This window comes from Erpetoichthys calabaricus, chromosome 6, assembly GCF_900747795.2.
Source record: "Erpetoichthys calabaricus chromosome 6, fErpCal1.3, whole genome shotgun sequence".
Lineage (NCBI taxonomy): Eukaryota > Metazoa > Chordata > Cladistia > Polypteriformes > Polypteridae > Erpetoichthys > Erpetoichthys calabaricus.
The window spans coordinates 128,756,442-128,781,797 of NC_041399.2; the positions used below are offsets into that span (position 1 = coordinate 128,756,442).

The window sequence follows — 25,356 nt, forward strand, 5'->3', positions numbered from 1 at the left end:
TTATAGATCATTCCCTGGACTGAGCATGGAAAAACTAAAAGCTGGAATCTTTGATGGTCCTCAGATTCGTACACTCATGAACGATTCCAATTTTACCAAATGCATGAATGACACAGAGGCTTCGGCCTGGAAGAGTTTTGTCTCTGTTGTGAAGAACTACTTGGGTAATCACAGAGCAGACAATTATGAAGAACTGGTGCAAGATATGCTTGCTAACTTCAGAAATTTGGGAGTTAATATGACCATAAAGATACACTATCTCCATAGCCATTTAAACAGATTTCCAGATAACCTTGGAGATTTCAGCTAGGAACAAGGCGAGAGGTTCCACCAGGATATGAAGGTGATGGAGGAGAGACATCAAGGCAGATGGGATATACACATGATGGCAGACTACTGTTGGAGTCTCCAACGTGATTGTCCTGATGACACACATAAAAGGAAATTGCATAAACAGCGTTTTTTGAAGCATTGGCATTAATAACAATAACTAATTAATATTGTATTAATTAATCAAATCATACATAACTTTTTTCCTGTCACTGTTAGATATTTTTAATTTCTTTTTTGTATGATGTTAGACTGTTTACTTACTAGTTGTAAATAAAATAAAAATATTCTTTCAATTCTGAATGCTTTTCAAACGTGTTGCGTTAATTAATTAACTATTAAATATCTTAGAAACTAGAGCCAATCTGGCAAAACCAAATTTATATTCTTAATCAGCACCATAAACTTAAAATAAAACCGTTCAGACATCGTTGGCACCAAAATCACTGTATACCAGTGTTATCATTTAAAACTGGCCATTCTTTTGAAGTCGCAGACCTGCTACACCACACTCATTTTTTCCAGTTCCAAATAATATAGATCACCACTTACCCACCGAATTACAGAAGGTGGACTGGGATTCTTCCGCTTTAGTAATAAAAGTTGGTATGCCAATAGTGTGGTGTAAACTATTACAACCGATTTCTCCCTATGCACTTCAGTGCCTTCAGGTAGTACACCACATATATTGATATTAACGGATCTGGAATGATTGAGAAGTATTTAAAGACTTTGGACCAAAATGATGTCAGTATAGTGCATTCCCAAAAGATGGGGCCTAGTGATGCTCGAGCCAGATGCAAGCACTTGCAGGCTGGGTCTTGACCCGACTATACTTAGGACAGTTTTATGGGAGAAAACGTGATTGATGAAAGACTAGTTGAATTATGCAATGTTTGGCACAGATGTAAATGAAGTGTATTCTATGTATGGCTGAATTGCACTCCTTTACGGAGATGCCAATTGAGAGGTCCCTTTCTCCCCATTCCATAGGATCTTTTAGAGGTAGATTCTTTGAAATATATTATATATTGTTGAGATATTGTCTTCATCAGGATTGTTCAATATGGCCTCCGGAAATGATATGGGTGTGAGATGTAGAAAGTTGGGAATCTGTTTTAGTTGAAACTGGTCCTGAAGAGATATACGAGCCTCCTGCAAAAACACTTAAAGCCTTTAAGCTGGTGACATTGTGATTTGAGTCCTTTGATATTCCAGTTTTCAATGTTCAATGGCTGATCAGAGATACCTCTGTATACGAGAAATTCAAAATACGAGGAAAGTATGAGTGAAAAATTCAGATCTAAATGCGAGCATTGGCTCGCGTAACGAGCCACGAGCCAGGCTGTGGGTATAGCTCGCGGCTTAGCGAGGGGGCGTGGTAGCAGTTGCGAGCCGCGATCTGCGGTGTCTGCGTTTCTCACTTAAGTGCACAGGTGGGAAACTGCCCACATCCATGATTGTTCCTGTGGCTGATGGGCTGCAGCTGCCATGTCCTCCCCGCATATATAGAGAAGCGCGAGCCGGTTAAGGGGGAGAAGAAGGAGAGAGAGAGAGAGAGAGAGAGAGAGAGAGAGAGAGGCAGGCAGGAAGTCGGTGCGGGAGAGCGAGCCTGCGCAGGCTCGCGTGTAGCTGAACAGGCGAGCCAAACAGCTGAAGCAGGACGGTGTAGAGAAGGTCAGCTGCATTAAGAGTGTCTCGCCTGTTGCAGAGCCCGCAGGTGAGACGCTAACAGAGAAGAAGCACCGGGGATTGTCATCTGTTTTTTAAAGACTGCATCCTTTTGACGTTTTAACCTCGTGTTAAAGGATTGTTATTCTTGTGTATTTTAAACCTCCACTTCACAACTGTTTTAAGGATTATTTATTTAAAGATTTATTGAATGCTCTACTGCACTTTGGACACCTGTTTTGATTCTTTTAATAATCAGTTATTATTTACCAGTGTTATTTATTAAAGGTAGACTACAGTATATATAATTTATCAGTGTTATTTGTTAGGAAAATGGATTTTTATGTTAATATATTTGCGGTGCGGAACGGATTAACTGGATTTCCATTATTTTCAATGGGGAAGTTTGTTCTAGATACGAGAAATTCGCTATACAAGCTCAGTGCTGGAACGAATTAAACTCGTATCTAGAGGTTCCACTGTATATTGTTTCTAAGCATAAGGGGTCATTTTATGATTTTAGTTAAGAGCAATAACTTTTTTAGAATTCATTTTTAACACTAATTTCAGACATCTGTTGCTGGCAGTTTCAGTTAGAGGGATAGCATCTGAATTGATACTCCACATGATGGGGGTGAAAGAAACACAGAAATAATACCTTGCTCTCTTTCCCTTCTCTTAGATAGATAGATAGATAGATAGATAGATAGATAGATAGATAGATAGATAGATAGATAGATAGATAGATAGATAGATAGATAGATAGATAGATAGATAGATAGATAGATAGATAGATAGGTGGAATTGAAGAGTCACATAGTTTGGGGGGAGGAACGATCTCCTCAATCTGTCAGTGGAGCAGGACAGTGACAGCAGTCTGTCGCTGAAGCTGCTCTTCTGTCTTGAGATGATACTATTTAGTGGATGCAGTGGTTTCTCCATAATTGATAGGAGCCTGCTGAGCGCCCTTCGCTCTGCCACGGATGTCAAACTGTCCAGCTCCATGCCAACAATAGAGCCTGCCTTCCTCACCAGTTTGTCCAGGCATGAGGCGTCTTTCTTTTTAATGCTGCCTCCCCAGCACACCACCGTGTAGAAGAGGGCGCTCGCCACAACCGTCTGATAGAACATCTGCAGCATCTTATTGCAGATGTTGAAGGACGCCAACCTTCTAAGGAAGTATAACTGGCTCTGTCCTCCAAGTGAGGCTAAAACCAAAGATCACAGGGTCCCAGTCCTCTAATATGCAAAGAGACAGAGTACGCCCAAAACACAAAAGATCTTCCTAGCAGTAATGAAATAAACAACAGACTGAGATAAAAGCAATTGAATGCACACAGCTACAACAGAAACTACAGTCCAGGTAGAATAATCCTGGGGTAGGATATTAACTCTTTTAGGGCTAATTTTTTTTTTTGTTTCTTTTCTCCCAGGGCTGAATATTTTTCCAAAAACTAACATTTTTTAAAAAAGAACACAAAGCAATTGTTTAACATATCAAATCAACAAAAAATATTTACTTTTGACAAATGTTACTGTCTTGCATGTTGTATGAGCCTGCATACTCTATGATGCATTCACATACATATCACATACATTTTACACAGCAAAGTCCTGCAAAGTCTGATCTCGCTGAAAGCAGCCAATTTCAGTCATTGCCACATTGCACTCCTTACAATATGTGCTGCTTTGGTGCCTATTTTTCAATTGTCTGTTGCTGCACTTTCTCACATAAATTGTTAGTGTGTACTGTAGAGAGACAAGTCACCCATTTGCCATCGTGCCATGCCACTGCCACCAAGTTTTCTGCCTGCATGAAAACCATATTGTCACCTCTTTTCATCTTCTGAAACTTTATGAACTTTATGTATGGCATTATAGCCTGGCTCACCCCATGGGATTTGCTTCTGTTTATTACAGAAGTGAATAAAACTTTGCAGCAGCACGTACCTATCACCACGCTGCATAACCTGTCCAAAGCCACCAGGGGACAAAACACGTTTGGACCAATGCTCCCTGAAGTTATATCACCAGTTCTGTCCCATCTCTATTTGTAATGCCACAGCGCGCTTCATCTCGTCTTTTGTTGTGGGTTTTCACTTTGAAAAACGAGAATGTGATGCAAACGCAGCCCGCGATTCAAAAAAATTCTCTGCCTACCTGTTTGTCTCATCTGACAGTAGCTGAAAAGCAGCATCAGGAGAGAGCAGCCTGAAGTACAGCAGCTGGTGATCTGTCGTGTCCAACAGCAAGCCATACCGTCTTGTAAAGTCCGGTAGCCAGATCGGCTCTCAACAGATCAATGTCTATGTATTTATCCCATGCGAACCTTGCTGTAGATGCATCGGCTCCGCGAAGGCACCCAACTGGCAGCAGATCCGCTGGCGTGGCTTCGGCTGATGTCTGATCAGCTGATGCCGGTTTCTCACTCTCTTGCTCGATCTCCTGATCACTGCCAATAAAATCCGATTCTGAAAAATCAACAGTCCGACTCCGCAATAATGCGCAAAACATCGTCTGCCGAGTGTTTTCTTTTCTGCACTTCCTTCGCTCCCTTTTCACATGTCGATGCCATCTTGCCATTGTTTACATTTCGCAACTCACGCACACGCAAGGTTTAGTTGCCGAGTCAACGAGTCTAGCATTCCTCCAAGCACAGAGGGAATGCCTGTGACGTGACAGTGAGATTTGTCGCCATTAACAGCTGATTGTCGCCCTCTATCTCTGGATGTCGACTTTTGTCGACATTCGCCTTCAACCCCTCCTGTCGACAAAAGTCGACATCCTCCCTAAAAGAGTTAAACAGTCACCGTGATACAGAACAAGAACAACAAAATATTATTTACAGGTTCAAAACTACTTCAGTATGTACTGCAGTAAAAAAATATTTTAAATGTTAAGGCCTTGTGATAGAAAACAAAAATGTTAAAATTTTAATCTTATGATGAACAAATTCAACATAAACAAACATAACAAATATAAAAATGAGGGAGAGGTGGGATAGCGGTCAGCGTGTTATGGTATGCAAAGTTCTGTTTGTGATTATGTTTTGTGATTTGTCTTTATATAAAAAAACATTTACATGTTACTTATATAAAAGCCAGATGGAATGTTATCCTACATTTACCCAGATTGTTGTAGACATGGAACACACATGAAATGTATGTGTTCCAAATAACGATATATTATTTACCCTATTCAATTCCAGGTACCTCACACACAGATGAACAGACTTGAGCTGGGAGAACATTTTGACCCACTTGAGCTGTACCTATGGAGGTGGGGGTTGGGATTTGGTGGGGGATCTAGGATAGCAGGCTGCTTGTGCTGATCGCCATTTGCAAAACAAAAGACGCTAATTAAGAGGTGCGAAGGAATTTAACACTAGAATTACCAGACCCTACGAAAAAACTCGTAGATCCGTCCCACCTTAAATCACTTCTTAAATCCGTTCGCACCTCTCCGTCAGAGTCCTTTGTCCTCCAAATGTGCCGATAAAAACAAGCTGCAAGCAGCTAGCTATTCCATCCCCCCACCGACTTAGAACGTGTACGAACTATCTATCTATCTAACTTCTCCCAGCTCATACCTTGATTGATTATCTGGGAGTGAAGTGGAGTTTTAGAATGGAAATAATAGATCGTTATTTCGAACACACGCATTTCATGTGTGTTCCGTTTCTAAAGTAATCTGTGTAAACACATTTTTAAAACAGAAGTTTTTTTTTCATATTTAGGCATAAATTAAATAATGTATGAAGCCTGAAGTCCAAATATCAAAGAAACACTTTCACAAAAGGTACAAGTATAACAGAACAAGTGCGCTTTTATTCAAATATATAACTGCCGTGGCGCAACGTTATCAGCTGCAGACTGGGAATCAAAAGGTCACGAGTTCGATCCCGCACGACTCCGTTTTGAGAAGTGCGCTGCTCTTATTCTTACTATTTTAGAGTAAAAACATACATTTGATTTCAGTCTGTAACAGCTGGTGTAACTTATGATACTTGTAAAGGTTAACTTTTTTTTTTTTTTTTTTAATTCAGTTTCATTCTCTTCATTCTACAACCCCCCCCCCCCCCCCCCCCAACCCATCTGACACTGCTGTTTTCACATAAAGACGCACTATAGCTCGAATGTTATTTATTTGGATCACATAAAGACGCGCTATAGCTTGAATGTTATTTATTTGGATCACATAAAGAAGCGCTACAGCTTGAATGTTATTTATTTGGATCACATAAAGACGTGCTATAGCTTGCATGTTATTTATTTTGCCAACGTTACACCTTCCAGATCTAAACACTAGCGTGGTGTATGTGCCCAAAAAAAGTCTAACTGCATTCTTGTAACATTGCTCGCGTACTAAAGTGTCAGCAGGTATGTTCTGTGACATTGCACGTGTAATTTGTGAGCATGCCCTTGACGATGAAACAGAGGAAGCTCTGCAGTTCACTTGTGCCTTTATGCTGTAGATCTGGCTCTTACATACAAAGGACGGTGCATGTGCACAAAACATTAACATTTATATGTTACTTACATAAAAGCCAGATCTAATGTTATTTACTTACATGACGAGGGTTCTACATCGGATCAAGAATGTACTTTTGCCATCGCTGTACTTTGTATATGTACATGGGAAGCTCTGCACTTGTGACTATACGCTGCAGGAAGTAAGTAAATAAATAAAGGTAAATAGGTAAATAGAATGTTATTTACCTTGAGTTATTTACTTACATGCCGACGGTTCTACATCGGATCTGGCTTTTATGTAACATATAAATGTTAATGTTTTGGGCACATGCACCGTCCTTTGTATGGAAGAGCCAGATCTACAGCGTAAAGTCATGAATGCAGAGCTTCCCATGTACATATACAAAGTACAGCGATGGCAAAAGTGCATTCTTGATTCGATGTAGGATCAATCGGCATGAGTTGAGTGTACCTCTGTTATAGCGCGTCAATGTGAAAACAGCAGTGAAGGCGGCCGAGAGAATAACAGAATAGAAAAAAAACAAAGCTAACCTTTACAAGTATCATAAATAACATTCGAGCTATAGCACGTCTTTATGTGATCCAAATAAATAACATTCGAGCTGTAGCGCTTCTTTATGTGATCCAAATAAATAACATTCGAGCTATAGCGCGTCTTTATGTGAAAACAACAGTGTGAGATGGGGAGGGGGGTAGGGTAGAATGAAGAGAATGAAACTGAATTAAAAAAAAAAAAAAAAAAGCTAACCTTTACAAATATCATAAGTTACATTTGATTCCAGTCTGTAACAGCTGGTGTATGTTTTTATTCTAAAATAGTAAGAATAAGAGCAGCTCAGTTCTCAAAACAGACTTGGCTGGGATTGAACACGTGAAACTTTGATTACAAGTCAGCAGCTGATACCGTTGCGCCACCGAAGCTGTCGTAGCAATTGCATGTCAATGTCGCAGGTAAACGCGGGTTGTTTTTCTGCAGCTACTGTATATTTTTGAATAAAAGCATATTTGTTCTGTTATATTTGTACCTTCTGTGAAAGTGTTTCTTTGATATTTGGAATTCAGGTTTCACACATTATATACTTCATGTCTACATTTTGTCAGTTATTACCAAAACATGAAAAATGTTTCTGTTTTAACGATGTGTTTACATAGATCGTTGTAGACACGGAACACACATGAAATGCATGTGTTCCAAATAACGATGTAGTATTTATAAAAGGTGTCATTTTGCTTGACTTCTCACTCTATACAACTCCAAGCAACTGACACGCAGGTAAACAGATTTGAGTTGAGAAAACTGTACGAGGTGGGGGATTTGATAGTAAGCTGCTTGCTGCTTATCAACACATTTACAGGACAAAAGACGCGAACTGGAGAAGTGTGAAGTAATTTAAGGTGGGACGGATCTACGAGTTTTTTCGTAGGCTCTGGTAATTCTAGTGTTAAGGTGGCCCGGGATTACAATTTTTTTGTAGGCTTCAGGGATTCTAGTGTTAATCAGCAGCAGGATTCACTTCTATGTCCTCTACGCGAGTATTAAGTATGTGTTTTACTTTTTCCAGGTCAGCCCCAATTACTTTGATTTTTTTCTGTGCTTTCATCTATTTTTGCTCTGTTCTTTTAGACTTAACATTAACATTATAGCTCTCCTCCTACCATCTTCCCCTCAATGCTCTGCTCTGAATACAGGTAGTATTTGTAATGGTTGCCGCTGGAGACATGCCTCCAACCCCACCCCATCCCCACGTTTGGTTTACAGCTTGACAGCAGCATGTTTCCAGTATTAGCCTCAGTCACTGGAGGGTGAACTGGATGCTTTACCAGGAACTCTTTGTTCCCCTCTTCAACCTCAATCTGTCATATCATGAGGGTGACCGTGAACTTGAGGCCAGCTTCTACTTCAAAGGATTTTGAGTGATTTTTTCACTCTATTTGGGGTCTTGCTTTCCTTTTGGTTTCTTCTTCGTGTTGCATATAAATTTTGTATCCATTACACTTAACTTAGTTAAATACAAGAACATTAAATACAGAAAAAAAGAAAAACAAACACAGTTGTCTGTGGAGCACCATCTCAGACGTCCAACTCATGCCAATGCCAACTCTCAGATTATTTTAACCTTTGTGTGACAGAATGAGAAGCAAACAGTCAACTTTTGCTTCATACCAATGTAAGATAGCCGTTTCAGGTACATGGATTGAAATGCCTATTGGAACTATGCTCGAATGTTCACATCTTTCTCTCAAAAAGAAGTCAAGAATTATGTAATTATTTCACAGATGAAATCTGCATTTCCAGACAGGCATACTAAGCATATATACTTATTCAGCTCAATTTTATTAAAAACAAATTACAAGGTTTTAATGGTAAAATGACAGAGTTTAGCAAAGCAACTTATATTTACATCAAGTGGAAAGAAAAAAAATGTACCTGCTTTTTCACTGGAACATTTTTTGAAATGAAAATGTAATTCCACTGTATATGATGCTGGCGAAAAATATAAAAGAGAACTGCATGAGGTTAATCCCAAAATTTTATCGCAGTATTCCAGATAATTTGTCAGCGGAAATTTGGATTAGGGATCCATTATCTATTGGAGTCAAACTGTTACCAGAGTCTTTGACTTCACTACAAAAAAAAGAGCTGATCAACTCTCCTGTGATGATAAGTATCCTACAAGAACTTAAGAAAATGGTTTTACCAGACTTCTGGTTGGCAAGGTGAACTTAATAGCTGCTTATTGAGAATAAGGCGGTAACATTTTTGTTACCATTCAGTATAACATACTTGTGTGAATCTGGCTTTTAGGCAATGCTATATATAAAAAATAAATACATAAGCAATCTGAACATTGAGCCAGATTAATGGCTAAAATTAAGTTAAACTGCACCAAATATACCAACTTATGTTTAGGTAAACAAGCACAATCCTCCTATTAAAAACCTTGGTAATATTTTGAGTTATTGTATTTTTAGGATTATTCTGTAATTTTTCTTTTAAAACGTATACTATGTTTTTCTTTTGTTTGTCACAGTTTTAAGCTTGGAAGTCAATGGTGGTCATAGAAACTCCTGGTCTATAGAGTACACATACTGTATTTTCAAAGGTTCTGCGTCTTAAAAGGCATTTGCACTATATGTTTATTAATTTAATAATTTTATTATTCTGCACAACAACATTTTGGAATTGCTTCAGTTTATGAAAAAATCACCACATAAGAACTACCCACTGTTAACCAATGAAACTGAACCAACAAAAGCATCTAAACTGTATTCATTCTGAAAAGTACACACACATACTGTAGATTAGAAAGTGGTATAAACTATAACCATCTCAATTTTTAATTACAGTATTTTTCGCTCCTTAAGATGCACCTGACCATTAGACGCACCTAAGTTTAGAGGAAGAAAACAAGAAAAAATTGTTCTGAACCAAATGGTGTACTAATATATTTAATAAAATATTGCAGAATAATATTTCAACCATGTAAGGTCAACAGTGGTATTAAGAACCATTATCAATGTCATTAACAAATGAGGAGAGACTTTAAGGTTCAACCACTGTTCTAGTTTTCTGGAAACCTCAAGAACTCTTCTTCGCTAGTGTCAGAATTTATGAAGCTCAGTTGCTCTCAATCACTTTGCAGAAGCACGGCATAACCTGTCCACCAGGGGACAAAGCACACTTGGACCAATGCTCCCTGAAGTTATATCGCCAGTCTAGTCCCATCTCTATTTGTAATGCCACAAAGCCCTTCATCTCATCTTTTGTTGTGGGTTTCCACTCTGAAAAAACGAGAATGCGGTGCAAGCACAGCCTGCGATTCAAAAAATTGCTCTGCATACCTGTTTGTCTCGTCTGACAGTAGCTCAAAGCCAGCTACAGGAAAGAACAGCCTGAAGTAGTCCAACGGCTGGTAATCTGTCAAGTCCAACAGCAAGCCATGCTGTCTTGTCCGGTGACTCCCATGGATCAATGTCTGGGTATTCCTCCCACATGAACCTTGCCGTAGGTGCATCGGCTGAGCAAATGCGCTCAGCTGGGGCGGCATCGGCTGGTGTCCGATCAGCTGATGCCAGTTCCTCACTTTCTTGCTCTATCTCCTGATCACTCTCAACAAAATCTGATTCTGAAAAATCAGAGTCAGATTCAACGATAATGCGCAAAACATCATCTGCTGAGTATTTTGTTTTCTGCACTCGCTTCGCTCCCTTGTGAGATGGCGATGCCATCTTGCCTTTGTTTACATTTCATAACTCACGCACACATAAGGATTAGATGATTTATATATATATATATATATATATAAATAAAATGGTGAGTTTTGTCGCCATTAGTAGCTGATTGTCGCCCTCTACCCCGGATGTCGACTTTTGTCAGGTAATACAAATCACGGTCTGTGACGCAATAATTCGCTCCATAAGACCCACAGACATTTCCACACTTCTCTTGGGGAAAAAAAAGTGCGTCTTATGGAGCGAAAAAATATGGTAGATCATGATATAAATATTTGGCTATACCATCCACACCTAGCTTAATGTATAAGGTTGCCAAAGTAATAATATTCCTACAACATTTTGACTGTTATAACTGCCAAGGGGAATGATGGGTAGGCAAAAAAAAAAAAAAAAGTTTGTGGAACTAAGTGACTAAAGGATATTTGTAAACAGACTAAAAAGAATGTTTTCGGGGATATGACTGATGCTAATTTTAGTCAAAAGGGGGAAGAATAAATTGCTAAGTATTTTAGAGAACGTTATAAAATATTACATAAAATATCAAAACAACAAATGCATTATAGGCAAAAATATTAATTATATTGTAGAAAATTATGAGAACATACCATCATTCCTTAGGAGTAAAATGGAATCATAACCTTGTTTAGTTTACCAATTCCTCACTTCCATGCTTTATAATCCAAGATCTATATAATATCCTACCAGATATCTTTAGTGTAACTGGAAAAAAAAATCAATGCTAATGTCTGCATCTCAGAAGGTTGTGGTGGCTTCAGGTTTTAAATTTGTAACTCCTCAGTAAAATTCAGTAAACCAGCATAGTCTTACAAAGATGCTTCATCTAGATGTGTCTGGTACTTACATTAAAACTCAATAGGTTGTCCATATCAACATACAGTGAATATAAAAGTCTGCACACCCCTGCTAAAATCACAGATGTTGTGTAATATAAAAGTGAACCCAAGATAAATCCTGTCAGAACTTATTCCACCTTTACTGGAACATTGCAATCTATACGAAGAAGGTGAAAATCAGAAACTGTTTAGTAAAAGAAAGGGGGGAAAAAAAATCATACAAAATCCTGGTTGCATTAGTCTGCATACTTCCTAAACAAATACTTAGTTGAAGCACCTTTTGATTTTATTACAACGCTCAAGTCTTTTTGGGTAAATGTCCATCAGTTTGGCAAATCTGGACTTCGCAATTTTTGCCCACTCCTAATTGAATTGTGAGGGCATTTCCTGTGCACAGCTCTCTTCAGGTCACCCCACAGATTTTCAATAGAATTAAGGTCAGGGCTCTGACTGTGCCATTCCAGAACATTGATCCTCCTTTGATGAAGCCACGGTTTTGTTGATTTTGATGTATGCTTTGGGCAACTGTCATGCTGAAGTTCTTCTTCATCTTCAGCTTCGAAGCAGATGCTTGAAGGTTTTGGGCCAAAACAGACTGATACTTGGAGCTATTCATGATTCTATCCACCTCGACTAAATCCTCAGTCCTCCAGATGAAGAAAAACAGTCCCTAAACATGATGCTGCCTTTGCCATGCTTCACTGTGGGTATGGAGTTGTTTTGATGATGGCTGTGTTATTTTTACGCCAAACACACCTTTTGGAATTATGGACAAATAGATGAACCTTGGTCTCATTAGACCATAATACATTTTCCACATGATTGTGGGAGACTGGGTATACCTTTCTGCAAAGTTTAGTCAGGCTTGGATGTTTTTATTTATGAGAAAAGGATTTTGTTCTTCTACCCTACCCTAAAACTCAGACATACGAAGAATACAACTAATTTTTGCCACATGTATGGAACAACCAGTACTTCCCAGGAAATTCTGCAGTTCCTTTAATGTTGCTGTAGGACTCTTGGTGGCATTCCTGAACAGTTTTCTCCTGGTCTTCTCATCAATCTTGGAGGGACGTCCGGAACTTGGTAGAGTGACTATTGAGCCATATTTTCTCCTCTTGCTGATAACGGTCTTCACTGTGCTCCATGGGATGTTTAATGCTTTGTATACCTTTTTGTACCCCTGTCCTGACTGATACCTTTCAATGATGAGATCCCATTCATGTTTTAAAAGCTCTTTGCAGACCATGGCTTTTGGAGTACAGTGATCCCTCGCTATATCGCGCTTCGCGGCTTCACTCCATCGCGGATTTTATATGTAAGCATATTTAAATATATATCGCGGATTTTTCGCTGCTTCGCGGGTTTCTGTGGACAATAGGTCTTTTAATTTCTGGTACATGCTTCCTCAGTTGGTTTGCCCAGTTGATTTCATACAAGGGACGCTATTGGCAGATGGCTGAGAAGCTATCCAGCTTACTTTCTCTCTCTCTCTCTCTCTTGCGCTGACGTAGGGGGGTGTGAGCAGGGGGGCTGTGTGCAGCTGCTTCCTGAAGGACAGGCTGTACGGAGCTTCGCATACTTAAAAGCTCAAAGGGCACGTATTGATTTTTTTTATCTCTCTCTCTCTCTCTCTTCCTGCTCCTGACAGAGGGGGTGTGAGCTGCCGCCTTCAACAGCTTTGTACCGGCGGTGCTTCGCATACTTAAAAGCCAAAAAGCCGTATTGATTTTTTTTTTGACTGCTTGCTTTGCACTCCTTTGAAAAGGAAGATATGTTTGCATTCTTTTAATTGTGAGACAGAACTGTCATCTCTGTCTTGTCATGGAGCACAGTTTAAACTTTTGAAAAAGAGACAAATGTTTGTTTGCAGTGTTTGAATAACGTTCCTGTCTCTCTACAACCTCCTGTGTTTCTGCGCAAATCTGTGACCCAAGCATGACATTCTAAAAATAACCATATAAACATATGGTTTCTACTTCGCGGATTTTCCTATTTCGCGGGTGGCTCTGGAACGCAACCCCCGCGATGGAGGAGGGATTACTGTATGTTGCAAGAGGATATCAGAATACAGTAACAGTCAAATTTATTTGCGCTCAATCAGAACCACTTTAATTGATGTCAGGTATATAATAACTACTATTTGAGATGAGACTTATTGAGATTGGTTGATTCTGAACAGAGCCACATTCTTGATTATTAAAGGGTGTGCAGACTAATACAACCAGGTTTTTGTATGATTTTTCCCCTTTTTTCACTAAACAGTTTGATTTGTTTTCACCTTCTTTGTATAGATTGCAATTTTGCAATAAAGGTGGAGTAAGTATGGACAGAATTTATTTTGGTTTCATTTTTTTTATTATGCAAAATCTGCGAATTTGGCATGGTTGTGTAGACTTTTTATGTCCGCTATATAATAATGATCATGAAAACAGTTCAGGCATGAGACTATATATGAGGGGACCAAGTACCATATTTGTGTATGCTTACTGAGGCATACATTTGGGCAATTGAGACAACAGTATTTTTCCATTCTTGGTTATGTAGTGCCAAACAGATTTACCTGCAAGGAAACTAATTTTCATCAGAGGAGATATACTAATCGGGATACTATTAAACATTTCCTCAGTTTTAGATTAAGTATCACAACACCACTTGCATGGTCAAAAAGCATTGATGGCATTGCACTTAAAATCTTTCATCAGCAGTGAAAATATAACATTAGAGCCAGTCAAAAAGAGAGGGCTGTCTGTATGTCCTCTTATAAATTTGTTGCTCTCAGTTGTGGAAAAAGAATTTATTTTTGGGACACATACACTGCTACGACACTATGAAAATGACAAGTTCTTCAACAGAGGGATTGTTTCCTCCAGAAAGTTTTATTTTTACCACTTATCTGTACAACAACAAAAAAAAAAAAAACCTGAAAACTTACTTTTTTAGCCCCTCTCTGAATGCTGCAATTTTTGCAAGACACATTTTTACTATCCCAGTGATCAGCTGCTCCACAAGTTAAGCACAGGTCTGGGTCACATTCTCTCACAGCCAAGTAGCAAGGACACTGCTTCGTATTGCACTGAGCTTTACATCGGCATCCTGGGAAACGGTTCTGACCTGTGAGGAGGGAAAAAGCAAAGAATCTCATTAACACAGAAACATTTAATCTAATCAGAACATTAAAAATTACAAAATAGTTAGCAAAGATTTTGAATAATTATATATATATATATATATATATATATATATATAAACAGAACAAAAAAACAAATTGTACAAACATATGATCTTACAGATGAACAATGACTTGAATACAAATGTTAATGAAGATATTAAGGGGTAATTATGATAATTTGTTACAAATTAAAGATTTAAAAGTACTATAGATATCAAATGGTATACTTTCATAGCATATTTTCATTGCAGTATTCTATAAACATACTGATGACATGAATTGAATTTGTGTTTTTTCCCTCTATTTTTTGCTTTATTTGTACCAAACATAGGTTTAGGAATGCAGAAGTATTCATTGCTTCTGCTTCCTATAGATGGTGCACAAAATCATTAATTAGCCTTGGTGTAAAGATTTGAATACCAAATGCTTTGTTGATATTTAAGCCTAGTATTTAGGTTTACCGTTTGTTTTTTTTTTCCAGTTTCGCAACATGCAAAGAGTTCATAACAAAACACAAATTGACAGCATTTTTAGTTTAATATCAAGCATTCCAGACACACTACAACATTCTGAATTCAAAAACTAACGTACTCAAAGATGGAATAGGATAAAACTTTGTTACTCTATGCTGTATCTTTAGCAAGTTTCATTTTATTTGGTCTTGACCTGATTGGACAAAGTTCATCTCTTCATTAAATGTAAATCTGGCGTGAGGTGCAAATAAGCTCATTGAGCAAAAGAACAGAGGGTCACCGTCCTTACATTAAAATAACATTAAAGGTAAAGGAATGTGATGACAGCTTTTTTTATCCCATATGATTAATTAACTTCGAACTTTGATCATCATTTTAGAACTGATTTGTTGTCACAACATTTTGCTTTTTATAAAAGCTTAAAGTTGTATTGTAAAAAATATATTTATAGTCTATCATTTACTGCATGACAGCATACATTTAGGTATTCCAAATAAATTCAAATGCTAGTTTGTATATATTCAAACAAACAAAATCTTATACATGAAGTATTCTAATTTCAATTAATGGCTGACAGTCCTACTACAGACATACATGCTAATCTCACAAGGGTGCATCTAGTTTTAAATTTACACAATTTAGTGATACAGAAAAAAAAAAAAAACAGCACTAAACAAGTAAAGTAAGTGGACTCCAACTATTACTTAGTATATTAGTCTTTACTAACCAAATTACCCTTTTCAAGTGAAATTTGACTGTATTAACCTAGAGTAAATTAAATTCAGCCTTGCCTAGAGCATAAGTCTAGGTCTAAAAGCCAGATATTCCAATTTACTGCCAAAAGGGCATGGAAGGTGCATATCAAGAAGGATGGAAGCAGGTAAATTCTTGATCTCATGCTTTTGTTGTTCTTAATTTTACTGGATTACCAAATCAGGAGCATTTTTGGTTTATTCTGAATGGTCACTGTTAAAACTTTCCTTAGAAAAATAGAGGGCCCTCCAAAGCATTTTTAACCAATCCAAAAATAATCACCTTGCCAGGGTCTTTCTGTAGCATTTTTATATACTTCATCACAAAATTGAGAATATACTTTTTTTTTTTTTTTTATAGAAAAAGAGTGGCTTGTTATGTCTAGCTAAGAAAAATAGACAGCTTACTAGTAATAAAGTTAAAATGTTTGATCTATTCCAAATTATAATTTTAAAAAGCAAAATCATTATTTTTGTTTCTGTCTGTGTAATGCATTAAATTTCTTTATAAACTATAAAAATAGTAGGTTGACATTATGAGAAATCCTTAAACATTCTATGTATGTTGTAGAAATTTCAATTGGTAAAATTCTACCATTTAAACACTAAATTACAGAAATAAATAAAAACAAAGAATTCCAAAAAAATACCTTTAATTGTAAAAATGTTCAAAATCTCAAAACAAACAAAATAAACAGCCAATGTAATTGCTTTTAACAAGAAAACATAACTTTTCCAGCTTATTAAAATATATTCATGTCCTCTCTGCAGTGTTTTGCTGTAGAGTAAGCAGCATTAATATAACTAAAATTTCAAATTTTGATATTTACATTATGAAACTAAGTAACTGAAAAATCAAAAGAAAATTCCTATACACTGCAAATAGTAAATTGTAAACTCTGACGTTGCTCTTTTTCACACTGAACTCTAATTCTGAACCTTTTACAGTTTTTCAAATACTCACATTCAGAGCTACACTGGCAGAACTTCTCACAGAAATTTTGAGCTATGACACATGGGCAGGAACTGTCACAAGGCTGTCGAGGATGGTCACATGGCTGATAGTTATACACATGGTTTGATGAGCCATCTGTTCATGTTGAACAAAACAAAAGAACGACCATCAGGATGAACATGATTACTTATAAATGCAGAAATGCAAGTAGTCAAAGAAAACTAATTTAATGAGATGCTATTGGTGGTTTAGTATATTTTTAAACATACAGAGTGTATGCCTAAGAGAACCCATGATTGCTAACTGAAATTGAAAGGCAGAAGTAAATAACCCCATAAATAATCTCCAAAATATGGATAAATAAGTAAAACCGTGATTTTCTCATCTTAAACTATTTTCACTCCCAAAAATAATTACCTGAGATCAACAGTACAGAGTAACAGGGAGTGTGGAAGATAGGTGAAGAAGAGAGTGCAGGTAGGATGGAAAAGAGTATCAGGAGTGATTTGTGACAGACAGGTATCAGCAAGAGTGAAAGGGAAGGTCTACAAGACAGTAGTGAGACCATTTATGTTGTATGGGTTGGAGACTGTGGCACTGACCAAAAAACAGGAGACAGAGCTGGAGGTGGCAGAGTTAAAGATGTTAAGATTTGCATTGGGTGTGACAAGGATTGATAGGATTAGAAAGGAGTACATTAGACGGTCAGATCTGGTTGGGAGACAAAGTCAGAGAGGCAAGATTGCGTTGGTATGGGCATGTGCAGAGGAGAGATGCTGGGTATATAAGGAGAAGGATATTAAGGATGGAATTGCCAGGTAAGAGGAAAAGAGGAAGGTCTATGAGACATTTTATGGTTGTGGTGAGAGAAGACATGAAGATGGTGGGTGTAACAGAAAAAGATGCAGAGGATAGGAGGATATGGAAAAAGATGACCCACTGTGACAACCACTAATGGGAGCAGCTGAAAGAAGAAAAAGAAGAAACTATTTTGACTCGCATGGTGTCAGTTTTACATGACAGACCCCACTTGTCCCTTCATAAGAAGGTGGGACAAGGGTTCGCAAAAAAAGGATATCTACAATGTGAAGAATACTTTCAAATACGACACACACAAACTAAACTACCTAGTTAGTGTGTCTAAATCAGCCCTTTCCCAGGTGGCTTTTGCCAAGATATCTCCCAATACAATTTGCTTTAACTCATTTATGTTATTTCATAACCTCTGAAGAGGAACACAGTGATAGGCCTAGAGGGACATACACATTCTCCATCAACATGCACTTGCTGTATTAGAAGCGGCTTACACAACAACACTAGTAAACAAAAGTGCAATTCCATGTCAAAGAAATGCGTGCAACAAAAGAAACTTTTCTACTGAATACACACCTATATTGCATAAAAAAATACGTAAAACCAAGCAAATCATTTCTAGTAACCGACTTATCAAAAAAGTACATTTACAATTAGAACTCTGAAGCAATTATTGCGTTGCTGGAGTTGAAGTTGGTAAAAACTGTACCAAATCCGACTCCAACTATAAGTAAATTGTAATATAATCTGCTAAAATTTCCAATTTCACATATACCAATTCAATTTAACTATTTTTCTTCCAGTCTTCTGGAATACTGCTTAGGCAATTTTTTAATCTTCAAGTATTATTTAATAAATAATATAAAAAACCCACAGCTGCATTGCTATAGTCTTTAAACCCTGGATGCTAAAACGTTGCCTGATGGTTCACAATAGCACAGATGAAATGCCTTATAACTTGTGTATTATGCGCATTCCATCAACGTTATAAATATATTGGTATAATTACAAACAAAGGAGTTGAGTCAGTGGTACCATAAATTTAGAAGTTGCAGTCAAAAAGTTTTGTGTATTGACTCCACAGCCATGTTGATTTTAGATAATGATGTTAAGAGACAGTTTGAAAGAGTGGAAAAAAAGTAAGCCTAAAACTAATATGTATGGATCTGTAAAATGTGCTGTCCATTAATGTATTTTTACATTCTTACAGTTTCATATTTTTACAAGCATTTAGTGTAAACATGGCTGTTTTATGTTGGTGAAAGCTTAAGACAGCATGTCCTACAGAACTATGAAGCGGCTGACTGTTATTTTTGGCTTTATGTCAATTGCCCAATCCCCACGTAGGCTGCAACTCCACATATACTAATTAAGTAAAGAAGCTTTAAAAAATATTCATATCCCCCCCCCCCCCCCCCCCCAAAAAAGACAGGTTCAATTTAAATCCTGGTTCACACAAAATATAAAAAGAGACCATATGGTTGTTCAGTGTCACAATGTGCAACATAAAAATCAGGATTACTACTAAAATATATCTCAATACACAAGTCAAAATGAAACCTTTCTGATAATGGAAGATGCCAGCATTGGCTAAGCTGTTTTAGAAATTGTACTTCACTGAATAGGAACCATAGATACAAGATGAAGGAGAATGTGGTGAGAGCAAACTGCTCTTTTAACGCTGCTTAAAACTCAAAAGAGTAATTTATTCCAAATATACAATATATGAATTAGGGTTATATGAATCAGGAGTAAGCCTTTTACAAACCTTTCTTCAACTGAATCTTCCTGCAGTGTGTTGCCCACAACCTAAAAGAGAACAAAATGGGAAAGATAGGACAATGAGACGAAGGGAAAAAAAACTCTAATATTCATCATTACAGCCATCATTTTTTCCTTCTCATCGAGGAATTTTAATTAGTCTGCCCATTTGATTTTTGCTCCTCTTCACTCAGAGATCATTTCAGACATGCTCCAGCGTTTATTTCCCAATATTCACCACACCTCTATAAAAGGCTTTCAGAAATGCATAGCCTTTTTACCATTTCTGCCATAACAGAAATACTGTCATCGAATGAAAATACATTCCATTTCCATGGAATCTCACACTTTCAAAACTGTTAGCTGTATTTTTGGGTTGGATTTCTAATTTTATATAAATTTATAGTTGCTGCACATGTCCTCATATGAGCTGGCAGAGACAAACCAGCTGTAATGGTCTGAGGTGTCTGCTGGTAAGATATGGTAAATAAAAAATTCCTGATAAAGTTTCACTTAAATTCACATTAAATTATGAGAAAAGCAGAATGGGTTTATAACTACATTAGCTGTGTAAGTCTGTGCTATAAAAAGCCCGGGCACCTAGAAACAATGGATTCTGGCACTTCAAATCAATCAATCAATCTCATCGGTTGTGCATTAGCGGTTCTCTTTCCTCTGCGGTTTAGTTTTGCCGACGCGCTGGCCTCTGTTGTCTATTAGCAGCTAAGCGAGTTTTTCTCTTCTTGGAGGTTTCGTTTTGCCGATGTGCTCGCCTCGCTTGTGCATTAGCGGCTAAGACAGTTTCTCTTTTCTCAGCGGTTTCACTTTGGCAACAGAGTCAATTTCTTTGAGCTTCATGCTGTAGCCTCGCAATTCCATGCCGTCTCGCACTTCCGGGCCGGACAGACAGGCACATACACTTCCATGCGTAGACATTCATATACAAGATGAGGAGTAAAAGAATGAAAACACAAATCATAAAACAATGTTCTTTGCGGGGCTCACTCTTAAACAGGTAAGAGGCCTGCAATATATGAGGATCTCTCAGTAGAACTGCAGCTTATCCATACTGAATGGACCCAGTAGAAGTGGGCAGGGCATGTAGTTAGGATGCCACATGCAGCTCCCATGGGAAATTGTGAGAATTCTTCAGGTATGCCTGTAGGACGTTGCCAAGAACAGAGTGGCTTAGTCAGCTTAGCTCAACATATTGCTACTTCAACAATTACTAGAAAGACCAAATAAAAATAATGATAAATATAAAGCATCTGACAAATAAAATTCTACTAGACTATAAATATTTTTATGGTAAAGTTCAAAACTGTTATTTATAACAGACAAAGAGTAACAGACAAGTACAGCAGAAATCTGCTCACTGGAAATTAATTTGGAGCTTGGTCAGATGAAAAGCTGGGAAGCGGTTTACAGTTACACTTATATGACAATATAATTACAAACTCATTTCAAGAGCTTAAAAATATCAGGATGTAACTAATGTAAATGATTTAGATAAGAATAATAAAATAAATTGTACATTTGGTGGTGAAGGAATTCTGCCAATCAACCTGAGCTTAATTTAAAATTGAATAGATATATATAAAATAAAGATTAATATAAAGAATTTATTTTATGGGGAAATAACAATTGAGCTTTAAAAATGGTTATCCACTATCAAACAGACAACAGCCACCCAGCTTTCTACTGCCTTCTCTGCAGAGTTTGTGTATATGTGGAGGGATAAAGATTAAGCATATTTTTTTTTTACCCTTTTGCTCTTTTTTTCTTTAAGTTTCTGAAACAATACAAGTGCATCTCAATAAATCAGAATATCATCAAAAAGTTAATTTGTTTCAGTAATTGAATTCAAAAAGTGAAATTCATATATTATATAGATTCATTACACACAGAGTAATATATTTCAAGCTTTTACTTCTTTTCATTTTGCTGATTATGGCCTACAGGTAATTAACACTCAAAATTCAGAATCTCAGAAAATTAGAATATTACACAAGACCAATAAAAAAAAGATTTTTAATAGAGAAATGTTGGCCTACTGAAAAGTATGTCCATGTACGCAGTCAAAACTTGGTCAAGGCTCCTTTTGCATGAATTAATGAGGCATGGCATGGAGGCAATCAGCCTGTGGCACTGCTGAGGTGTAATGGAAGCCCAGTATGCTTTGATAGCAGCCTTCAGCTTGTCTGCATTATTGGGTCTGGTGTCTCTCGTCTTCCTCTTGACAATACCCCATAGATTCTCTATGGGGTTTAGGTCAGGTGAGTTTGCTGGCCAATCAAGCACAGTGATACCATGTTCATTAAACCAGGTATTGGTACTTTTAGCAGTGTGGGGAGGTGAAAAGTCTTGCTGGAAAGTGAAATCAGAATCTCCATAAAGCTTGTCAGCATAGAGGAGCATGAAATGCTCTAAAATTCCCTGATAGACGGCTATGCTGACTTTGGACTTGATAAAACACAGTGGACCAACACCAGCAGATGACATGGCTCCCCAAATCAACAGTGACTGTGGAAACTTCATACTGGAACTCAAGCAACTTGAATTCTGTGCCTCTCCACTCTTACTCCAGGCTCTGGGACCTTGATCTCCAAATGAAATGCAAAATTTAATTTCATCTGAAAAGAGGACTTTGGAGCACTGAGCAATAGTCTATTCCGTTGGTAAGATGGTCAAGGTAAGACGCTTCTGATATTGTCTCTGGTTCAGGAGTGGCTTGACTCAAGGAATGTGACAGTTGTAGCCCATATCCCGAATAAGTCTGTGTGTGGTGGCTCTTGAAGCACTGACTCCACCCACAGTCCACTCCTTGTGAATCTCCCCCAAATTCTTGAATGGGCTGTGCTTCACAATCAGGACACCATTGCAGGTGTTTTGGGTGAATTAGCTGAGTGGAATGTGACACCATGAGTCTACAATATTGAACTTTTTCACAATATTCTAATTTTCTGATATATTGAATTTTGAGTTTTCATTAGCTATAAGCCATAATCAGCAAATGAAAAGAAATAAATGCTTGAAATATACCACACTATGTGTAATGAATCTATATATGAGTTTCACTTTTTGAATTGAATTACTGAAATAAATTAACTTTTCGATGATATTCTAGTTTATTGAGATGCACCTGTATCTATGAGAATTGTCAACTTTCATAGCTACACAAACAATGACACATTTTTACTTGATAACTGATCAATGGTGCTGATATTTACCTGTGCTTTCTTTTCTTTTTTCTTGGAGGAGTATCTACATCTTCAGTGGGTGCACGGGCAATGATACTAGATTCTTTCACTCTGAATTCATAAACCTGAAAAAAACATAAAATATTCCTTAAGAGTCAAAATATTATTACATTGTTAAAACATACAATTCACCCTAATGAATAAATACAGGGTGAATCTAATGGGTGGGTCCCAGAGTTGTTAGAAATTACTGTCTTAATAATGAACCAATCCAAACTAAATAAAGCTCACAGTATTCCTGGATAAATGTATGAACTTATTTGTGAATGAACAGGATGACCATGAGATCAATGAAGATTACTTCAAGCAAGATGGGGCAACCTGTTACGCACGTCAGCACGCAGCATGGCACAAATAGTTTTTTGGCAATCTGGTCGTTTCAAAGTGACTATGTTCACCTTGTTTCCCGGATTTCTTCCTTTGGGTAGTGCTGAAAGGAAAAGTGTACAAGAACAATCCTCGTACACTGGAACAATTACAGCAATATATTGAACAGGAAATTGCTGCCATCACCCCTAAAATGCTTGTAGATACCTTTGCCAATATGGAGTGCTGTGTTGATCTGTGTTTGCTGGAAGAAGACGACCATTTCCAACACCGAATGCGATTGGATCGTTTACATATCTATCAAGGTATGCACTGTATTTATTTTGTTTCTATCACTTCACTATTACATGAGTAAACACATCATAACTTGTGTTTGTGTAGAGAGAAACCAATGTTAATGAACAAAAAACTGAAAAATAACTAATTTAATGGTCCACATTCCATTTTTAAGAGGTGGTTATTTTTTGTTGCAAATTCCAGTTGAAGTGATTTATCTCATTTTAAATGTTACTAAAATCTGGATCACAAAAACTATTTTTTAGCTTTTCTAGTGCCTTCAGGTGTCTCTTTTAGCTTGATGTTAATCACTCTCATAGGGTGACGTATGTGGTAAGTAATCCAGACTGTCGACTGGCTGGTAAGACTTGGCAGGATGGTCACCAGCTTGGAAGCTATCCAAACAAAAATAAAAACAAGCTGCACCTGGAAGCCTTGTAACAAAACAGCCAAATTACGTAATGATTTGAAAAAAAAAACCAAAAAAAAACCAAAAAGCACTTCTGTCATGCAGTACAAAGCAAAAATAATGTGAAAAGTTTAAACTTAATTTTGAATATTTAACCCTTTGCAGTCGTATTTAATTTTCAACGTCACGCTACATTAGTCGAAATTAATTATTGAAAAAACGCCGTTATTTAAAAACAACACTTTATTACACTTATTATGCAACAACACAATACACATGTACTTTTTCAGTTATACACGTGTTCAGATAATCTTTATAATGTCAATTGAGAAATATAAACTTAGTTTTTGTATTTTTCCATAGTATGATACCGTTCAAAACACAATCCCGGACACAATCCAGGTTGCATCGTACATGTACTGCAGGTGAAACGAGAACGTTTGCGACGTCCCCCCTTTCTATCAGTACATACAACACAATCTTTGAGCTTTTGTTCATCCAGTGGATAGATGAAATGTGAGCGACCGTTCAGGCGTTCTGCTGTAGCGACTTCTTCAGAAGGACGTCCTCGACGAACAACCTCTTTCGTTGCACGATGATCTTTTACTAATTCATTTATGAGTTTTCTGCGATATGCAAGATGACGCAGTTTATCTTGGGGGTAACACTGACACCAGAGAATGTAGCTATTTACAATTGCCACCTCAAGCAACCAGTAAAACGTTTTGCGCCACCACTTGACTGTTTTTCTAGAGAACTTGTATGATACTGCATAATGATCAAATCTATCGACCGCTCCCATATGTTCTGTATAATCAGAAATAACGCAAGGTTTTATTAGTTCAGTATCATCAGTGCTATTACCATTATCATTATAATCATCGTCATTATCATCATCTTCATCATCAATTTCATCCAGCAGTTATTTTTTTCAAGCACGTAGGAATAACACAGGCCACTTTTCTCGACCAGGCGACTGTGCAAATCGGTCAGAAACTTGCAGGGCCACCAGCGGTGGCCTGACGACCTATAGCGCACTTTTTACTAAGGCCAGTTTTCTGGCCTAACGACCGCAAAGGGTTAAAGTGCAATATACATTTGAATGTATTTGACCTAAGACATAAATGACAAAAGTCCTTAATAGTCAAAGACTGCACTATGATAATGTCCAGAAAAATTTATTTTGGATAATGATAAAGAAAGCTAAAACAAAACTTGTGTGCCCTGAGTGCTTCCATATTCCAGCTATACAGTAGACCCCTGCGAAGTTGAGGTTCAGGGTTCACAGACTCAGTCATTTGCGGATTTTTTCTTAGAACCTAACTATTAATTGTTAGTGGAAAGCGCAAATATCCTCCACAATTTTTTATGGCTTTTTTCGTGGCAATACTGTGCTGCAGAGAGAACAGGAAGTAACCGCTGAGGGAAACGTGGTTTGGGATGGTGAAAGTAGCCAATCCAAGAGCGTTATTAATTTCTCCTTGCTGCTGATTGACTGCTGCCATGTGACGTGTCTCCTGGGGCATCATGTATAACGCCGTGTGTAGAACTCACACTATAACATGGCATAAGCA

General features: G+C 37.5%; 1 protein-coding gene across 1 annotated transcript in view; it reads right to left on the bottom strand.

Moving 5' to 3' along the window:
• The window catches only part of ezh2 (enhancer of zeste 2 polycomb repressive complex 2 subunit), a 144,434-nt gene that overhangs the window by 61,808 nt on the left and 57,270 nt on the right, over positions 1-25,356 (bottom strand). Inside the window, exons 10-13 of the mRNA XM_051928774.1 lie at positions 22,741-22,835; positions 19,518-19,558; positions 16,946-17,071; positions 14,520-14,698 (exon numbers count right to left, since the gene is read on the bottom strand). Coding sequence (XP_051784734.1) covers positions 14,520-14,698; positions 16,946-17,071; positions 19,518-19,558; positions 22,741-22,835 — 441 coding nt within the window. The remainder of the gene's footprint in view (positions 1-14,519; positions 14,699-16,945; positions 17,072-19,517; positions 19,559-22,740; positions 22,836-25,356) is intronic.